This window comes from Mixophyes fleayi, chromosome 3, assembly GCF_038048845.1.
Source record: "Mixophyes fleayi isolate aMixFle1 chromosome 3, aMixFle1.hap1, whole genome shotgun sequence".
NCBI classification, from domain to species: Eukaryota; Metazoa; Chordata; class Amphibia; order Anura; family Limnodynastidae; genus Mixophyes; species Mixophyes fleayi.
Genome location: NC_134404.1, coordinates 73,475,063 through 73,493,968, shown reverse-complemented (window position 1 = coordinate 73,493,968; position 18,906 = coordinate 73,475,063). Strand labels below are relative to the sequence as shown.

The 18,906-nt window shown below is 40.6% G+C and overlaps 1 protein-coding gene across 1 annotated transcript; it reads left to right on the top strand.

The window, feature by feature from the left end:
- Positions 1-1,705: 1,705 nt before the first annotated feature.
- Positions 1,706-18,708, top strand: PPP1R7 (protein phosphatase 1 regulatory subunit 7). Its single transcript, XM_075201782.1, has 10 exons — positions 1,706-1,787; positions 2,441-2,539; positions 5,171-5,226; positions 6,609-6,674; positions 7,014-7,144; positions 15,024-15,186; positions 15,795-15,911; positions 17,004-17,108; positions 17,201-17,287; positions 18,187-18,708. The coding sequence occupies exons 1-10, from the start codon at positions 1,751-1,753 to the stop codon at positions 18,361-18,363; spliced, it is 1,038 nt and encodes a 345-aa protein (XP_075057883.1). The 5' UTR covers positions 1,706-1,750; the 3' UTR covers positions 18,364-18,708.
- The last annotated feature ends 198 nt before the right edge of the window (positions 18,709-18,906 follow it).

Genomic DNA, 18,906 nt, shown 5'->3' with positions numbered 1-18,906 from the left:
GATTGATAATTATTTAAAACCAACAGCTTTGTCAAGATACAAGTTTCCTAGGACAAACCTTCAAAACCTTGACCTGCATCTGATAATCATTATCTGTGAATAATGAATTGTGCTGTTATGTCTACCTAGAGCAAGGGTCTTCCTCTTGTGGTTCTTAGTGTATCCCCAGGTTTACTACAGGCTCTGCATCTACACTTCTCAACCTATAACTCAATTATATTGCTTTCTGCACTAATAGAAAATTAAAACACACAAAACACTATAAGGGTTATTAAAAGTTAACTCAACTAAAAAATGTATTGTCTAATTACTACAACTTGCTGGAACAACTGCTGATATTTGAACTGAGACTTCTGCCTGCAATCACATGTTGAAAATTCATAAAAACAATGTAGCTGCCATTTGACAGAAAGGTTCTTATGAATTGACTTTCAGTAGTATTATCTAATCACTGAACTAATCAATACAATCAAGTTTGTTTTCATGGTTTCAGATACTAAAATGGACGGTCAGCTCATAACAATCTTTCTAATTTCAACTACATTGTGTTTCTGACTTTTCAACAGGCAATTTCAAGAAGTCCAAATTCATGTATCAACTTTTTCCCCATTAAGTTGTAGTATGCAGCATAATGACTTTATTATCATCATCATCAACATCATCATCACCATTTATTTATATAGCACCACTAATTCCGCAGCGCTGTACTCACATCAGTCCCTGTCCCATTGGGGCTTACAGTCTAATTAGGGAACATCGTTTTTGAGTGGAGTAACGGATTAAAAGAATAATGTGAAAATTGACTTCAATTTTATCGAAGTACATTCTTGGTTAACGTTTATAAAATATGTCCAAGCAGACTTTATATGTCTATTGTTGAAACTACCACAAGATTTTTTTCCAGTCACAGAACATCCGGAGCATGGAAAATAAGGCAGTAGGCATTTTTATGCCTGTACGTATTGTTTTCTAAAGGTAAACACTCATAGGTGTTTATGAATGTTTTTTTTCTTTTAAAATCCCATTCAAGTAACCGGACATGTGTTTTAGGAGCTTATCTAAATTGTCAAATTGCTTTAAATTTGATACAAATCGACGTCCATCTGAACTTCCCATAGACTTAAAGAGGTAACACAGACCCTAAAAAATTATCCCTTAGACCAGGTATAACATGTTGCCCTCCCAAACTTTTCTCTTAATTTACTATTACAATTACCGATACTGAATTAATGACATTATGATTGTAAAAACGCTCTACACATTAATTTAGCATATGTAACTGCATTAGCAAATGACCTCACTGTGAAAAGGAATCAAGTTGGCAGCTAATTTAGAGTGCACTGTGGAATTTGTCAATATGCACATGGAAACAGCAAAATGTCTCTAAGTTCCCTTTTCAGTCTGCCTATAACACATTAAATGTATAATATCACCAAATAAAATAACAAAATTTTCACAATTTGACAAAAAAAATCCTTTTTTTACCATTCTCAACATTTATAGAAATATTCCTAATGTGGATGTTTGCACGTGATATGTAGTTATGTGTCTCTCCGTTTGTTATGGAACGAAACGTCCCAACAATGTCCCATTGACAGTCAATAGGCTCAAGACGACTAAAAACTACAATTCCCAGAAGCCCCGTGCCCATCCTCCTCCAAGTCTATTTTCATTGGCTGCTTGTTAATTAGTCCGTCGCCGCTGATTGGTAGAAGCGTACGCTTCCGGAAAACAGAGGAAAAAGCATACAATGGCGTACGGCGGCGGTGAGGTGCAAGACATGGAAGGTAGGGTGTGGAGTCTGATTAGTTGATATTGATCTCACCTGAATACAGAATACCAACACAGATGTGTGCAAGACAGACAGTAGTGTGAACAGGGAATATGAAGGTTAGGCAATGTATGCCTCTTTGTTGTGCAACTACAAGTCCCAGCATGATCTGTCAGGCTGACAAGGCTTGCTGGGACTAGCAGTTCAACAGGTAGACCAGGTATTACAGTATAATATAAATACAATAAAGGATGGACTGAACGATAGGTAACTAGGGGGTTTGGGAGAAAATGCATTCTTTTTGCATAATGCATATAAAAGTATGTTATAGTGCTTGGTATATGCATTCTATTCTTATTAATTTCTTGTCAAGTTTCAGAATTCTTACTGGAAATTTAATAACAGGTTAAAGGAAAAAATCATCCTCTGCTAGAAAGGAAATGGTTTAGTAAATCTGTCACTGATTGCAAATGGGAGGTTTGATAATTTGAACATTTTTAAAGCTGTTTTTTAGTGTATGGAAATATGTTAATGTGTTTTCTTCATCTTATTTACAAAAAGAGAAATGCTAACATTGTTCAAGTCAACTTGGTACCTTACTACTGGAATAGAGCATAGTCATGTTATCCTTTGAATGATTTTAAGTTTACATTTTATTTCTTTTTGGAGTTGATAAAAAGAGAGAATCTGACGAGTCTGCTGATGATGAAGTTAAGGAGAAGCGAGTTATCATAGATGGTGGAGTTCAGAATGGTGAAGAGCCCTCAGGTACCAGCCCTTCATTATTGATTTCAGGGTTGGGTAGTAAAGAAAAATGAGTGTAGAAGGAGTTAACTGACTCACAAGCTTGTCTATTTTGGCTAAAATACACACCCATAATGCAGTGTTCTTTTACATGAAAAGTGTGATCTTGCTTTATGATAGCAGTGGATGGGCCATTTTGTGCTACATATTCCCCGTTACTGAAGTCAAATACCTCTATTGGTATGCCAAGTGTCAGGCACAGCTTTGTACCATTCATCAAAATAATTGCTCCAGGATTGTGTTATCCCTGCTGAGTAAGTCTCCCTTTCCTTATTGTTTTATTTCTGTACCCAGTTATACCTTGAGTCCTAGGACTAACCACTTCAGTGGTACATTTTGACTTGCACTGTCATTAATTACTGTTGGGGATCTAGCGGACCTCATTCCATGTTCCCCTTCTTCCACCCCTGCTATTATAGGCAGACACCAAAATATGCTAATATATGTTAAATCCTTTTCTCTGAATCCATTGAGGGGCACATGGGGTATAGGACCTCCAATTAGGACATTGGCACTTTAAAAACTTCATCCTGAAAACATTTAACAGGAGAACTAGAGACTAAATGGATGGGCACACCTAGTGTTCCCAAAAAGATTCAGAAATAAGGATTTAGCTTAAGTATAAAAATCCAATTTTCTTAATAAATTGCGGGAAACGTCCCAAAGCTGTCCCTCTGTCTGGGTGCGCTCATAGAGTTGCAATGTGCATCACCGACCGACCAGAGCTGGTGTACTTCAACGCAAAAGCATTTCGAAAAATACTCTGAATATATGAACCAAGGACCATGTGGCTCTCTGACCTAGGTGCTCAGCTGAAATGCCATACCACCTGCTAAGCACCCCCTGATCTGTAAAAATGCACGTTCACATAGTAAGGAATAGGTTTCCCCACTCCAATATAAGTGTGATGATTCACATTAGTGACCCATCACGCTATAGTCTGTTTTGGCATCAGCCAATCTCTGAGACATCGTACAGGACCAGAAAATCATCAGTCTTCCTACACGCAAGTGTTGTTCTGCCATATATCCCTAATCTTTTGACCACATCAAGCAAGTAAAAAGATACCTCTTCCTCTGAAATCCAATTCTGACTCATTATTGGAATCACAATGTAGTTACTTAGGTGGAACTTAGAAACCACGTTGAATTGAAAAGTTGGTTTCGTACAAACGGCAGCCTTATCCTAATTAAAAAAAGAGATAAGAAGAGCTGCAAAACAGTGCCCACAATGAAGACACTCTCTGGACTGTGTAAATTACCGAAAGGAAACAGTCTTACGTGAGAGAACCTGAGATCAACAGAATCACAAGTGCAAAGGAAGCCTGCTGCAAAGCATTAAACACTAAATTCAAGTCCCAAGGCTGGTTAATGAAGGACTGAATGTGGCCTCAAATGCGTCGACCCTTTCAAGAAAGTCTGCACCACTGGTTAGACTGCCAACTGGGAACTTCTCCTTCACACACCAAGAAACATAGGTTTTCCTGGCATTGTGATAATTACGAACTGAAACAGGTTTTCTGACCCTGAACATGGTCTTGAAAACACTGTTGGTGAACCTCTACTCCTTAAGAAACACTGCTTAAACTGCCACACCATTAAAGCCAGTTTAGCTAAGCCCTGACTGTAAAGAGTCCCTGGGTTAGCAGAGCTATCCTTAGAGGTAGACACCGAGACGCGCCTACCAGCAACTTGAGACTGTCCCTATACTTCGACTGCCCTGTCCGGTCCGGTGCTACCAACAGCATCAAGGCTTCTTCTCTTTTATATTTGAGAGGCTGCAGTAGCTTTGCCACCAATGGGATCAGGGAATATTAACTGAAAATCCAAACAAAAACATCATGGTGTCTACAAGAACTCCTGCTGGTCCTTCAGGCAAAAACACTTCATCTAGTGGTTTAGCTAAGGTGCCATCCTGTCAACAACAGTTAGTGTCCGTGTTTCCTTGGTAGCTAGTGGTGGTCAAGCAGCACATCACAGTAGTTTGGCTGAGACCAGTTTGTCAAGCAAGTAAAGTGATTAGTTGTACACACCAACTTCAACAGTACAGCATTTATTACTTATTTACACTATAGACAAACTGGTCAGGGGAACATGCAAAGGATTGCTGCTAAAACCGCAAAGTTTTGAGAGCGCAGATATCTTCATCAGGCCAAACAGAGACCGCTACACCCTCGTAACATTCCATTTAGATCATGTTTTGTGTTTTTTTGCTTAAAGTAATAAAAGCTGTCTAGCTGCAGCTGGTGTGTAAGGAACAACTCTCTTTATGTGCTGAATTGATCTCTGAGCTTTAGGATTTCCCGGTATCATTTGCACAGATACTGTAGGAGTGATCCTTTGCATGTTTTCCGTGACCAGTTTGTCAATATAGTACATCTGCCTGTTCCATCGCCAGTCTCACCAACGCTCACACAGCAGTGTTTTTAAACTATTGGAGGGTTACATAATGGTGTCATTACAAATCGTGAACGGGCAACTTTACAGTGTGAAATTCATGTTTTTATGATGTTTTGTGTTACTGGCTTTTTATATTGGACATTGTGTGTTTGTGTATTGCATGGCAGCACACTTACAGTAATATGCTTGTGTTCAGGAGACTCCGAGACACCAGTGAACTTGGAGACTATTAACCTGGACCCTGAAGCCGAGGTAACATGGAGCTGCCTGCGTTGCTTTTTCCTTTCCCACCTGTCTATACAGCATGTGCTTGGTGGATTATTCTCAGGATGTTTGGAGTGGTAGTTTAAGAAAGCTAAATGGGATCCCAGATCTTCCCAGTTTAAACATTGTTACAAGTATGACCCGGTGACTAAGTGAACTTGGGGTAACGTTCCCACTGCTTTATAGCAGAATACTCGCTTGTATCTATGCGCACACCAAGTATCATGAAGCACCTGGAATGAGGGGTGCGCTGTGTATTGCAAATGTAAACTCCAATGTGGTCTATTGTGGATATTTAAAGTACTATATTATGAATGTTTCAGAGGACAATCAAGTATGAAACAATGTATGTGTATTGGATGTCTGTGGTTTGTGTACCGCTCAGGGCCAATGATAATTTTCACATTGCGCTTCATCAAGCCTGTTGACTGTCATACTGCTGCTGAGCGGACTCTGCACGCGTTGCCTTAAGTATAGCTGGTTGCCAAGTGACGGCAACTGTTTTCTCTTTATTTCACACTGCCAGTGTCCAGACAGTGCCGCTGCCTAGCTAATCTCAGGCAATTTGAGCTTGTTGTACTTGTACAGCTGATTAGGCTGGACTCTTCTCATTGGCCCTTCTGTGTATTTAAACCCCTTCCTGTACATCACCTGTGCTGGTGATCTGCTTGAGCTAGTGTGCTGTCTGTATCCTGACTTGATTTGTTGTCTTGTTGTGATTCTGATTGTTTATTGGATTTCGCCGTCTTCTGCCCCTGACCATTGCCTGTTTCTCTATTTTTATTTTTTTTTATTTTTTTATTTAACCTCTGCCTGCTCTGACCTTGGTCTGCTTAACTGAATGTGCATTAACCTCTGCCTGCTCTGACCTTGGTCTGCTTAACTGAATGTGCATTAACCTCTGCTTGCTCTGACCTTGGTCTGCTAAACTGAATGTGCATTAACCTCTGCTTGCTCTGACCTTGGTCTGCTAAACTGAATGTGCATTAACCTCTGCCTGCTGTGACTTTGCTGTGCTATACAGAATGTGCTTAAATCTCTACCAGCCCTGACCTCTGTTTGTATTTTGGGCTTATCCTGATATTCTTGCACTTGCTGGCTGCCTCCTTACATGTTGTGTCCACACCATTGGCACTATTGTATTTCATGAACTACTATTTCTACGAGTATAAGTCCTGGGGCAATGGGATACTGTGGAACACATCACATTAATTTGAAATAGGGCTGCTGTAGGCCAAGATCTCGTGCAGCGGTTCTAGTAGTTTATGATCACTTCCAATATTGCATTTAACAGTTCAGTGACATGTACACACCACTATTATGATTTTGTTGCTCCTCCTTTTGCTTTAACCTTCTATCTCTTTTTACAGGATGTTGACTTAAACCACATGCGAATAGGAACGATTCAGGGTTTTGAGGTGCTCAAAAGAGTAAAGGTAGGCTGTAGGTTTTTCATTCCTAAAGCAAAGCCTATTTTTTTATTTTTGTGCATGTCCATTTTATTTTTTTCCAGTCTTGAATTCTTCAAGTGTATGTGCTGCACCTGCTTTTCTTCACTTTATTCACTATTATTGGTATATTATATAGTGATATACCAAACCCATCCAGCAAATATCTCATTTATCATGTGATTGTCCTTGGATGCAACAGTTGCTGCTTCCTTTCAGTGTCTTTCTTCCTTTCCATCCCTTTGAATTGTCTCCTCATCTTCCCCTCACTACCATCAACCACAGCCTCTCCTGTAACCTTCCCTCTCATTGAATCTACCCCTGTAGACCCTGTGCCTGCGTCAAAATCTAATAAAGGTGATTGAGAACTTGGAGCAGTTGGTGACATTGAATGAATTGGACCTGTATGACAATCAAATCCGTATTATCCAGAACCTTGAGAACCTGAGTCAACTCCAGTGAGTCTTTTCAGACAGGGTAGTTTCCTGCTTTCCTCCAGCTCCCTAATTTCCTTCTCTTTGCCTAGAATGGACCACAGTCTCCTAAATGCAAGCGATTACCAATTATGATTTATATAGCAATGACATGAGTTTCAGCCACAAATACTTATTTGATTTATTTATTCTTCCAAAATTTAACTGATTAGACTACAATGCAAAAATAACTATATTAAACACACCTCCAGGCCCTGATACTGAATAGCGTTTGCTTCTATGAGCACAACTCTCCATAGGGTGAATAAGTAGCATGATGGACAAACCCCACAAGCAGTTTAGTTCCTCAATGGTCTCTCCTGATGTTAAATAACAATAATAGCCTTTAGAGAACAAAATTCAGAAAATCAGAGACTAAATTATTATTATCATTTATTTGTTAGGCGCCACAAGGTTTCCGCAGCGCCGCACATAGTACAAACAGTAGACTCTACAGGGTATAACCGTACAGAACAGTAAACAAAAAGTACCAATACTTCAGAAACTCCAGGCAGGCAGATGCAATAGGCACGGAGCAGAAGAACGGGTAAGGAGACAGGAGGGAAGAGGGCCCTGCTCATGCGAGCTTACATCCTAAGGGAGGGTAAAACAGACAAGGCACGAGAGGAGCCAGTTGAGGGAATGGGAGAGAGGGGAGAATGAGCGGAGGAGATGGGGGTTAAGTGAATGGTTGGTAGGCTTTGAGAAAGAGGTGAGTTTTGAGTGCACGTTTGAAGGAGCAGAGTGGGAGAGAGGCGGATGGAGCGAGGGAGGTCATTCCAGTGAAGGGGGCTGCACGGGAAAAGTCCTGGATTCTGGAATGAGAAGAGGTGATCAGAGTGGAGGAGAGGCGGCAGTCATTGGCCGAGCGCAGGGAGCGGGCGGGAGTGTGAATGGAGAGGAGGTTAGAGATATAAGGGGCAGTAGAGTGGGAGAGAGCCTTATAAGTGGTGGTGAGGAGTTTGAAAAGAATTCTGTAGGGGAAGGGGAGCCAGTGTAGGGCAAGGCAGAGGAGGAGCGGCGTGAGACGTAGATGAGTCTTGCAGCTGCATTGAGTATAGAGCGGAGGGGGGAGGCCGGTGAGGAGGAGGTTGCAGTAATCCAGGCAGGAGATGATGAGTGCGTGTATGATGGTTTTGGTGGCCTCCTGAGAGAGAAAGGGACGGATGCGGGCGTTGTTGCGTAGTTGGAAGCGACAGGCTTGGGCAAGAGAATGAATGTGGGGGGCAAAAGAGAGAGAGGAGTCAAGGGTGACACCCAAACAGCGGAGTTGGGTGACAGGAGATGGTAGTGTTAACGACAATGGAGAGGTCATGGGAGGCTGGGAGGAGGAAAGACAATGAGTTCAGTTTTGGAAATGTTGATTTTGAGAAAGCGCTCTGACATCCAGGAGGAGATGGCAACGAGGCAGTTGGATACCTGAGCGGGGAGGGTGGAGGAAAGATCAGGTGAAGAGATGTAAAGTTGAATGTCGTCAGCATAAAGGTGATACTGAAGGCCAAAGGTGGAGATGAGAGCACCAAGGGAGGAAGTATAGAGCGAAAAGAGTAGAGGGCCGAGAACGGAGCCCTGTGGGACTCCTACAGGGAGGAGGAAGAACCAGGCGTGGATACAGAGAAGGAGCGGTTTAGCGAGGTATGAGGTGAACCAGGCGTGGACAGAAACAGAGAGGCCGAGAGAGAGAAGAGTTTGCATCAGGAGGGGGTGGTCCACGGTGTCAAAGGCTGCGGAGAGGTCAAGGAGGATGAGTAGGGAGAAATGACCCTTGGATTTGAATCCTGAATTTGAATTTTGACCCTTAAATATTGTTTCAGTTCGGAGTTGAGAACATGTATATTTCATGAAATTATTCAAATTTCTCATTTCCAATTAGTGAGCATACCTGATCTCTAGATCACCCTCGGATGATTTTAGTGCTTTCACGGGGTGCCTTCTGAACACGCTCATATAAACACAAGACTGAAGACAGTGAAGGGATATCACAAGAGAGAGCCAAAGTGAAGAACAAGAGGCATTCACAAACATGTTTCAATACAACAGGACTCCTAATAACTTGCTCACCCTGCCTATCCCACTCGAACTAGACTGAGCTTAATATCTCCTAACCAGTCTAGGTAGAAAGTAACTTTAAAACTGTGCAGTGTGCTACAATAAGCAGGATAAATAGGGGGCACCAGACAACTCTCCAGAGTTATGGTCTTCACTGCCTTACTTATAACTCCATACATTCTATGATTCAGAGGAACTTCAATGGCATTTATGCAATCTTTTTATTAAGAAACATGAGTTTATATGGGAATGGTTTAAATTATATGCTTAATAAAGAGATATTATTTTTGGGTGAGTGTGAATTGTTAGGACTAGGTAAGGGTTCCAAAAAAAAATCTTGTATCTAACAGAATGTTTATATTCCCACTAGTTGAACCAGGTGGCTAAAGAAACATTTTTTGGGATGTCAAAGATAGGGATACTCTTTTCATTTCCTCTGTAATAATCATCTTGCAAAAACTTTTAAATTTAGGGCAACTCCACCAAATATATATTTGAGTGTCAGGGTCTTGATTGCATCTTCAACTTAAATGTTAGAGACCGGGGAACATTTTATGAAGGATACTTGTGCATCTGTACCCTCTAAAAATTATTTTAAATTGTGTCTCCAGTACGGAGACACTACATGATCTTATGTGAGAATACCAAAATATTTGGAGCCCTTGTCACTTATCACGACTTTGCACTAGTTCTTGTTCCATGCTTCTGTATCTTCTCATTCATTCATGGGGGGACACTGGAATACTAGGCTTTATAGAGTATGGTGACTGGAGCTTAAAATTTTCTGAAAAATTCATGCCCTTCTGTATCCCAGTGGTTGCCTGGAAACCCAAGTTTGTGTAACGTGCTGCCAGAGTTGGGCACTTTTTCTGTTGCTCATAGACAGACTTTATTTTGTTTTGTTTTATTGTACCTTTATTTTACTGGCATCCTTCCACTGCAGCTAGGGATGCCTGGAGTGGATTGCGGATATGTTTTGGGCTGTCGGCAGAAGGAGGTGTATAACCTTCTCCTAACGGCACACTCCCAGCGGACGAACCCAGATAGTGACTAATACCCGGGACTCCAGAGCCATCGGTCTGACAGCAATGGTAAATTACTTCTCTCTTCTGGAGAGGGGTGCCAGATTCAAAGTCATGGTTCAGCCCCTGAAACCGGGACCAGTTAGGAGCTGGGTAGGGAATAGGGGTGCCACCGCCACATCTAGACTACGAAAGTGTTTGTTTTCCGGGGTTCCCCAGACTCTGGAAGGGTGTGAGTCTGAGTTAACTTCCCAGGAGTAATTGGAAGTTGTGGAAGGCTCTATCCCTGAAGTGTTCTGCAAAGTTTCCTACAGAAAGCAGAGAATTGAAGATTTAATCCTTGATGTCAGGCAGACATTTGAGATTAAGGACAGTGAGGGATCTGCGATTCTGGACAGTTCCCTGTTAAAGATGAAAAAGAAACGCTGTTTTCACCCTCTCAGTTGGAGGACCTGCTTAGTGAGTCTTGTGCTAGACCTGACCAAAGATTTCAGGCTCACACAGATTGCTATACATTGCTCTACTCCCTAGCGAGGATATGGAAATTCTCCTGCCTAAGGTGGATGCTCCTATACACACAACCACCAGTATTCTGATGCCGAACCCTGGTAAGCTATGGGATGGCACGGATAAGAACATTTTACCCACCCTTGGATTGTTTACACGGTAGTGTGCCTCGCTTAGATCCTGCTTCTCCTCAACATGGATCAGTAAGTTGGTAGGGAGGTAGTTAGAGCAATTTGTGGAGGATCTGGAATCTGACAGACCAAAATGGGATTTACTAACCCTAGTGGAGCATATCCGTGAGGCATCAGAGTATCTAGGGAAAGCAGCCATTAATATTGAGGCTCATCGGGTGTAGAATTTCAGCCTCAGCAGTCTTGGCACCTTCTGGCTTCAGCTTGGGAGGCAGATGCAGAGTTCAAAGAGGACCCTAGAATCTCTCCCATACTCTGGGGAGGACCTGTTCAGTAACATACTGGGTATATCATTGCCCTGGCCACAAAGGAAAGAGTTCCTTTCTCCCTGTTAATGATCCTACGCCTAAGGGATCTAGGTTTTGCGTCTTTTGTCCATATGGGAAGGGAAGAGGTCAGTACACTGCTCCATGGAGAGGGATGCAGAGAGGTAGACAAGCTTGAGTGGCTTGAAATCCAGCTTCCAAGCCCTCGTGCAATCAGTCAGCATGACGGACAGGCCCCTCTCCCATTTGCTCTTTGGTTCTGTTTCTGTACTTTTGAGGTTGTTGGAAAAATACGGAGATCCAGAAACAGCCAACTGTGTATAGAGGGATGATCTTCTGTTTTGCAGGTAAATTTGAAAGTGCCCAAATGAAATGACAAATCAATGATTAAATTGTACATTTCTTAAATGAAGTGACTGGGCAGTGTGCGTGGGTAAAACATAAGTTAGAGCAGAGAAATTTCCTTTTTGGAGAGTGTGTTTTTGGCTTAGGCTAAGAATGAACTGCCTGATTTGGAAGTACAGTCAAGTCCATAAATATTCGGACATCGACACAATTCTCATATTTTGGGCTCTATACACCACCACAATGGATTTGAAATGAAACAAACAAGATGTGCTTTACCTGCAGACTTTCAGCTTTAATTTGAGTGAATTTACATCCAAATCAGGTAAACGCTGTATTAATTACAACGGTTTCTATATGTGCCTCCCACTTTTTAAGGGACCAAAAGTAATGGGACAATAGACTCAAAACCTATTTCATGGACATGTGTGGGCTATTCCCTCGTTATTTCATCATCAATTAAGCAGGTAAAAGGTCTGGAGTTGATTCTAGGTGTGACATTTGCATTTGGAATCTGTTGCTGTCGACTCTCAATATGAGATCCAAAGAGCTGTCACTATCAGTGAAGCAAGCCAACATTAGGCTGTAAAATCAAAACAAACCCATCAGAGAGACAGCAAAAACATTAGGTGTGGCCAAATCAACTGTTTGGAACATTCTTAAAAAGAAAGAAGGCACCGGAGAGCTCAGCAACACCAAAACCCGGAAGACCACGGAATACAACTGTGGTAGATGACAGAAGAATTTTTTCCCTGGTGAAGTAAAACCCCTTCACAACATTTGGCCAAATCAATAACACTCTGCAGGAGGTAGGTGTATATGTGTCAAAGTCAACAATCAAGAGAAGACTTCACAAGAGTGAATATAGAGGGTTCACCACAAGATGTAAATCATTTGTGAGCCGCAAAAACAGGAAGACCAAATTAGAGTTTGGCAAACAACATCTAAAAAAGCCATTACAGTTCTGGAACAACATTCTATGGACAGATGAGACAAAGATCAACTTGTTCCAGAGTGATGAGAAAAGTATGGAGAAGGAAAGGAACTGCTCATGATCCAAAACATACCTCCTCATCAGTGAAGCATGGTGGTGGTAGTGTCATGGCGGGGGCATGTATGGCTGCCAATGGAACTGATGAGGTATATTTATTTACTTGTATTTATTGATGATGTGACTGCTGACAAAAGAAGCAGGATGAATTCTGAAGTGTTTAGGGTAATATTATCTACTCATATTCAGTCAAATGCTTCAGAACTCATTGGACAGCACTTCACAATGCACATGGACAATGACCCGAAGCATACTGCAAAAGCAACCAAAGAGTTTTTTAAGGCTAACAAGTGGAATGTTATGCAATGGCCAAGTCAATTACCTGACCTGAATCCGATTGAGCATGCATTTCACTTGATGAAGAGAAAATGCCCCAAGAACTAAAGACATTTGCAGTAGAGGCCTGGCAGAGCATCACCAGGGATGAAACTCCGCGTCTGGTGATATCTATGCCTTCCAGACTTCAGGCTATAATTGACTGCAAAGAATTTGCAACAAAGTATTAAAAAGTGAAAGTTTGATGTAGGATTGTTTACATTGTCCCATTACTTTTGGTCCCTTAAAAAGTGGGAGGCACATATAGAAACCGTTGTAATTCCTACACCGTTCACCTGATTTGGATGTAAATTCCCTCAAAATAAAGCTGAAAGTCTGCAGTTACAGCACATCTTGTTTGTTTCATTTCAAATCCATTGTGGTTGTGTATAGAGCCCAAAATATGAGAATTGTGTCGATGTCCCAATATTTATAGACTTGACTGTATGTCTTCAAAGGTCCATACACCTTCAGTATCCACCAGCTGGCTCATCTGTAAAGTTCCAGATTTTGACAGGGCTTAAGATATATTTCTAAGAAAGCCCTGGAGGAAAATCTGGATTCAGTGCTAGAAGGGTTAGGAGGCATATATTGAAACAAAGTATTTCAAATGCTTAAACCTCTACCAACATTGCTAGGATGGTCCAAACTTAGGATGTTGGAACCTTGGGATTTTACCTTCCAAAGGATAACCTTAGCAGGAGCAAGGAGGTGGAATGCCTCAATACTAACCCATTGTCTTGTTGTTGTCTCCCTGGTTAAGTAAAGCAAAACAATAAAGCGTGGAAGTTGTAGACCACCAGTTTCTGTCTGAATTAGTCTTAAGCTTTGGTTTCTTCTTCTCGAACAGGATACTAAGGACGTTAGGGCAGAACCCAAAGGGAAGTCCTGGTATCTAGGGGTTCAGGATCACACAGACAGGAGAGAGAGAGGATAAAACTGTATCATTATTACAGAGAGCAGAAACAACTATAACCAACAGCAACTATATTCAATAAATACTTTAAAGTTGTACTATATTGACACTTAGCAACTTACTATCTGTGTTTATGACCCTCAGTAATGCAGGGATAGCAGTTTCCTAATGTAGGGCAAAGCCAAATTTTAAATCTTCAGCTGTGCGATTGTTTGCTTCAGGTGGCAGGGAGATGTAGTTTCCATCAGATGAGTGCCACCAACAAGAGCTGTGGGGCACTGCTCCCGGTTCACTCATATCTTCTCCACCAGGGATCCAGAGAGCACACCGGAGGCTTCTGGGGTCCCATATCTTCTTATGTAGTTCCCATCACCCTCTAGCTCGATTGGTCTCCTTAACCATGAACAGTCCCTTTTTTAAAAGTGAGATATATCTTGTCTACAGTGTCACCTTGGGGTCAGACAATTAGCAAGCATCTCTCTGTAGGGGCAGCACCCTCACAGAGCTATGTAAAAAATATTTTTGACAAACCAAATATTTTTGCTGTCTCTAAGCAGATGATTGGGCAGAGAACAAAAAATCTATAGTCTGACCAGTGTAATGTGGATGGTAAGCACAGTAGTAACAGCTCGGTGTGTTCATCACATAGTTTTATTGTTTGTTTCTTGTTTGGTTTTTTTGCAAGACAGCATTTGCATTGCCTTGTATACACAGAATTGATGCATTTCCAAGAGTAGTATCCGTTAGGCTTTCAATTTTGTACATTGACCATAGATATATTGTGTACAGAGTTTTGCTTTGAGCTTTTCGGCTCTTGCAACGCTTCTAATCTTCAACTACGATGTTCTCTGCACTTGTGGCTGCATATTTACTGCACATGTGTTTGTAAGCAAACCATACTTTTTTGTGTCTCCTTCCCAGTTGAAGGAAATTTAGGCGTAATGCTCTTGTAAAATAATAAGCATTATTAATGAGACCTGCAGATCATTCCTTACATGCTCAAGATCACTTGATTTGTATTGTTGCAATTCTAAAACAAAATAACCCCTTTCAGTAGGAAACCCACAAGACATTTTGTGAAATATATTCTGTGTAGATACAACCAGCATTTTCATGCCACACACCAAGTTTTATGCTTGCTTTATAGTTGTCATACCCCATAGCACATTTGGACACAGTGTGACGAAGTCATGTCCTTGCAGAATCCTGGATCTATCATTCAACCTGCTGAAACGAATTGAAGGTCTAGATTCTCTGATTCAGCTACATCGTCTGTATCTGGTGAACAACAAGATTGGCCGGATCGACAACCTCAGCTGTTTAACACAGTTGCGTTTATTGGAACTAGGCTCAAACCGTATCCGGGTGAGTGATTTACATGGAAGCGTATACTGGACAGTGGCATTTTTAGAGAAAAAAAGTATAGTTACTGGTAAAAGATTGCAGTAAAATAATAGAGTAGTTTCAGGGTAGGGAACATAATGGTGAGCTGCTCATTAGTGAGGCAGCATCCCATGTATGTTAATTGGAGATGGTAGTATTTTGAAGGGCACTAGCTGGGGTAAAAAAAAAATGTATCTGTTATTGTAGTCTGCTATATGTGTATAAAAATGCCTCCTGTATGTATAGCATGCACGGTTTCTGGCAGAATGTCCAGGCAATGATGTACCTCCAGATGATGTGGATTTCACAGGTAACCTGCCAAGACACATGAAAGTTTTAAATGTTTACCAATTAAAACGATAATTACAGACATTCTTATTACCTTTTTGTAACTTTTTTTTTTAAGTACATACTGTCCAGTTGTACATACTAAAATTTAATGTATTAAGCAAATTTAATAGTTAACTTTTTTCTGTGTTTATTACTTATCAGGAAAATATTATTATCCTTGTATCTGTTTTATTGTTGGACATAATAAACAGCATTTGGTGTTAAAGATTATAATTTTTTTTATGCTTATGTGTTTGTAGGAGATAGAGAATCTGGATACATTGGGAGAGCTGGACAGTCTGTTTCTTGGAAAAAATAAGATTACCAAACTACAGAACATGGAAGCACTAACAAATCTCACTGTCCTGAGCGTGCAGGTAACTTCTATTGGGATTAACCATGATTACAGAAGGCAGTTAATTGCTATGGTCTGCTGAAAGTCATCAAGCATCATTAGTTTCTACCAGATTGCAGTCAAACTATTATATTTTCTCTTTAATTCAATTTGGGGGACATTGCTACCTTGGGGTAGATAGGGTTTGTGCTGGAGCTGACACTTAATTTGCTGATTGTTAAAATCTGTTTCCCTTCTGTGTACCCCTTTACCAACGGACAATCCGTTTAATCTTGCATTCCCAAAGTCTTAAAATATTTAAAGCTGCACTACTACCTATTACAATTTGGTAGCGCAGGGCCCTCTTTCCTTTAGCAGGAGCCCAGGGCACTGCTATTTTCTGCTGTTTTTCCCTGAGCTTAAAATAATGTTGTTAACCACCTTTTAAATGGCGAGAGAGGGTTGGGGGGTATGAGTGGGAGGACCAATCACAAGCCACAATTACCCCAGTAACCGTCGTGGGACATTGACAAGTAAAGGTGCAGTTTTATATAAATAATTGGAACTCAGGAAAAAAAAAGTATGTATATGAAAGATATCATTTGAAGCCTTAGCACTTGTGTATACAGACAGGACAATTTGTTTCCAGCCATTGAGCAATCGAGCGCCCTCCAAACTGCAAAATATGTGCCCAGTCATGCCACTTATAGCGTTCTGAATTTATTGTTGTCCATGCTCATTCCTTTGTTTTACCAGTACAGTATGGCAAGGTTAGAGTATGTCGCTAGACATTCATTTTACAGATTGCTTCTAACACACTGTTTTGTTTTTTTGTTGTTGTTTTTTTTTTTTTTTTATATATACTTTCTAAAATGATCCTATAAACTATCCAGTATGTTTCTGTGTAAAAACAAGTTTCCTAATGTGAGGTTTGAAAATGAGTGATTGTTCATGGCCAGCAGGCGATTAACCATAAAAATCAACCTGTAGTTCTTTATGTAATGGCTTTGTCCAATTTGAATATTTCATGTGAAAATAAATATATAAGATGTTGTGAGGATCTTGACTTACTGTTAAGTGCAGATCTTTTATGTAAATGTGCATTAATGATTCGACTTCTTTTCTTTTCCTTCAGAGTAATCGTCTGACAAAGATTGAGGGTCTTCAAAGTCTAGTGAACCTGCGTGAGTTGTACTTAAGTGACAATGGCATTCATGCCCTGGAGGGTCTGGAGAACAATGTGAGCTGCTGAAATTGTTTATAGATAAATGAGAGAATGGTGCACAACATGTTAATAAATGTAATTCCCCCCCCCCCACCCCTGCCTTTCAGATTAAACTCACAACTTTGGATGTTGCCTCTAATAGGATAAAGAAAATTGAAAATATCAGACACTTGACAGAACTGCAGGAATTTTGGGTACAATCATTATTTATTACATGAACCAGTTATGCTTCTTGTGCTTTACATGCAAAGTATTACACCTTCACAGGAGATGAGGGAACAAATCTGTTTCAAAAGTCTGTACCAGTGTAGTGTGTCAGTGCACTGTTTGTAGATTTGCCAGAAGTTTTAAGGACATGATTTGACCTGGTCCTGTCCCTGATTAATAGATGAACAGGTATGTGGCAGATTTGGCCACACAGATAAGAGAACATTTCTCAAAAATGGTTCACAAGTCATTATTTTGATGGTTTGAAAAATTGTTTGTGAAAAACAGTTAATTATTGGAATATCAGCACTGAAACGCTTATTTTCCTTTTATTCATAATAAAATTAGAGCAAACATCTATTGGTTTTGACCTAAACTACATTAAATCTTTGCACCAGCTGTATTGAATGTCCTTGAATATAGGCAGATTTTCCACAACTGGTCCTCTGGCATTTAGGTTAACTTATTGGGTCAGAATTTGATTGGCTGTATTAACTACCATGTTGATGATTCATCGGCTAATAGGCTAAGGCCAAATGGTGTGTTACTGTAATGGGTGAAGTCTCCATGGGTAATGTTTGATTTAAGGTTTGTCTCAAAGCAGATAACCCCATTAATGTGTAATCTGGAAATTACGGAATAGCAATTATATCACCTTCGACAAAATGAGGGTCATCAGCAGGTAAATTACAGTGAGATTAGCAGAGTTGGCTAATGGCACATCTGTAGCATTCATTTACAAAAGCTTTGTGCATTTTGGACTTCCGCATGCTCAGTTTTAGCTCCAGCATTTAATCGGTCTTTTGTATTTTTAGCATGCTGCTTGTTTTGGGACTAGTTCAATTAGAAAATATATTACACCTCCATTTTTATTCCTTTATCACAGATGAATGACAATTTGGTGGAGAACTGGGCTGACTTGGAAGAACTTAGCGCTGCCAAGAATTTGCAGACCGTGTATCTGGAAAGGAACCCACTGCAGAAAGACAACCAATACAGGCGCAAAATTATGCTGGCATTGCCCTCTGTCCACCAGATTGATGCAACTTTTGTCAGATTCTGAATTTTTTGATGGCATTATGCCTGTCTCCCTTCTAATGTAGCAGCACAGTACAACGCCAATCTTTCCCATAAAACCTCCATCTTTTATGTATATCCCATTGTATCATCATAATCTGATCACTATCACCATGCTTTTATTTTCCCTGTTCTGCATGAATTTGTCATATCAAACTGAATGTCCATTACTCATTCCATTATCACCCAAACCTGTACTACCTGCTTCTCACTGGGACTGTCTTCCGAATGAGACATAATTAATGCATTGAAAGCACCCCAGCTGTTGGTGGTGTCACACAGTATTTATTTCTGGACAATAGTCCTCTGGTTAATAAAGTTTTTAACCTCAGCACCTGACCCTCATGCAGCTATAACATTGTGGGCTCTGGTCCAGTTGTATTCACTCCATCACTTTACATGTCGTAGCATAAAATGAATCCAGTAATGTTCCCCAACTTGGAATATCTTGTTTCAAATAATTGGTTTTATATCTGTAGAATTGTAACTGTCGTAGTTGTGTATTTATAATGTCTTCAGCTCTCTACAG

Coding starts and splice junctions, on each gene's coding strand:
- PPP1R7 (XM_075201782.1), top strand. CDS start 1,751: ATGGCGTACGGCGGCGGTGAGGTGCAAGACATGGAAG. Junction 1,788..2,440: donor TGAGGTGCAAGACATGGAAG/GTAGGGTGTGGA, acceptor TTCTTTTTGGAG/TTGATAAAAAGAGAGAATCT. Junction 5,227..6,608: donor ACCTGGACCCTGAAGCCGAG/GTAACATGGAGC, acceptor CTCTTTTTACAG/GATGTTGACTTAAACCACAT.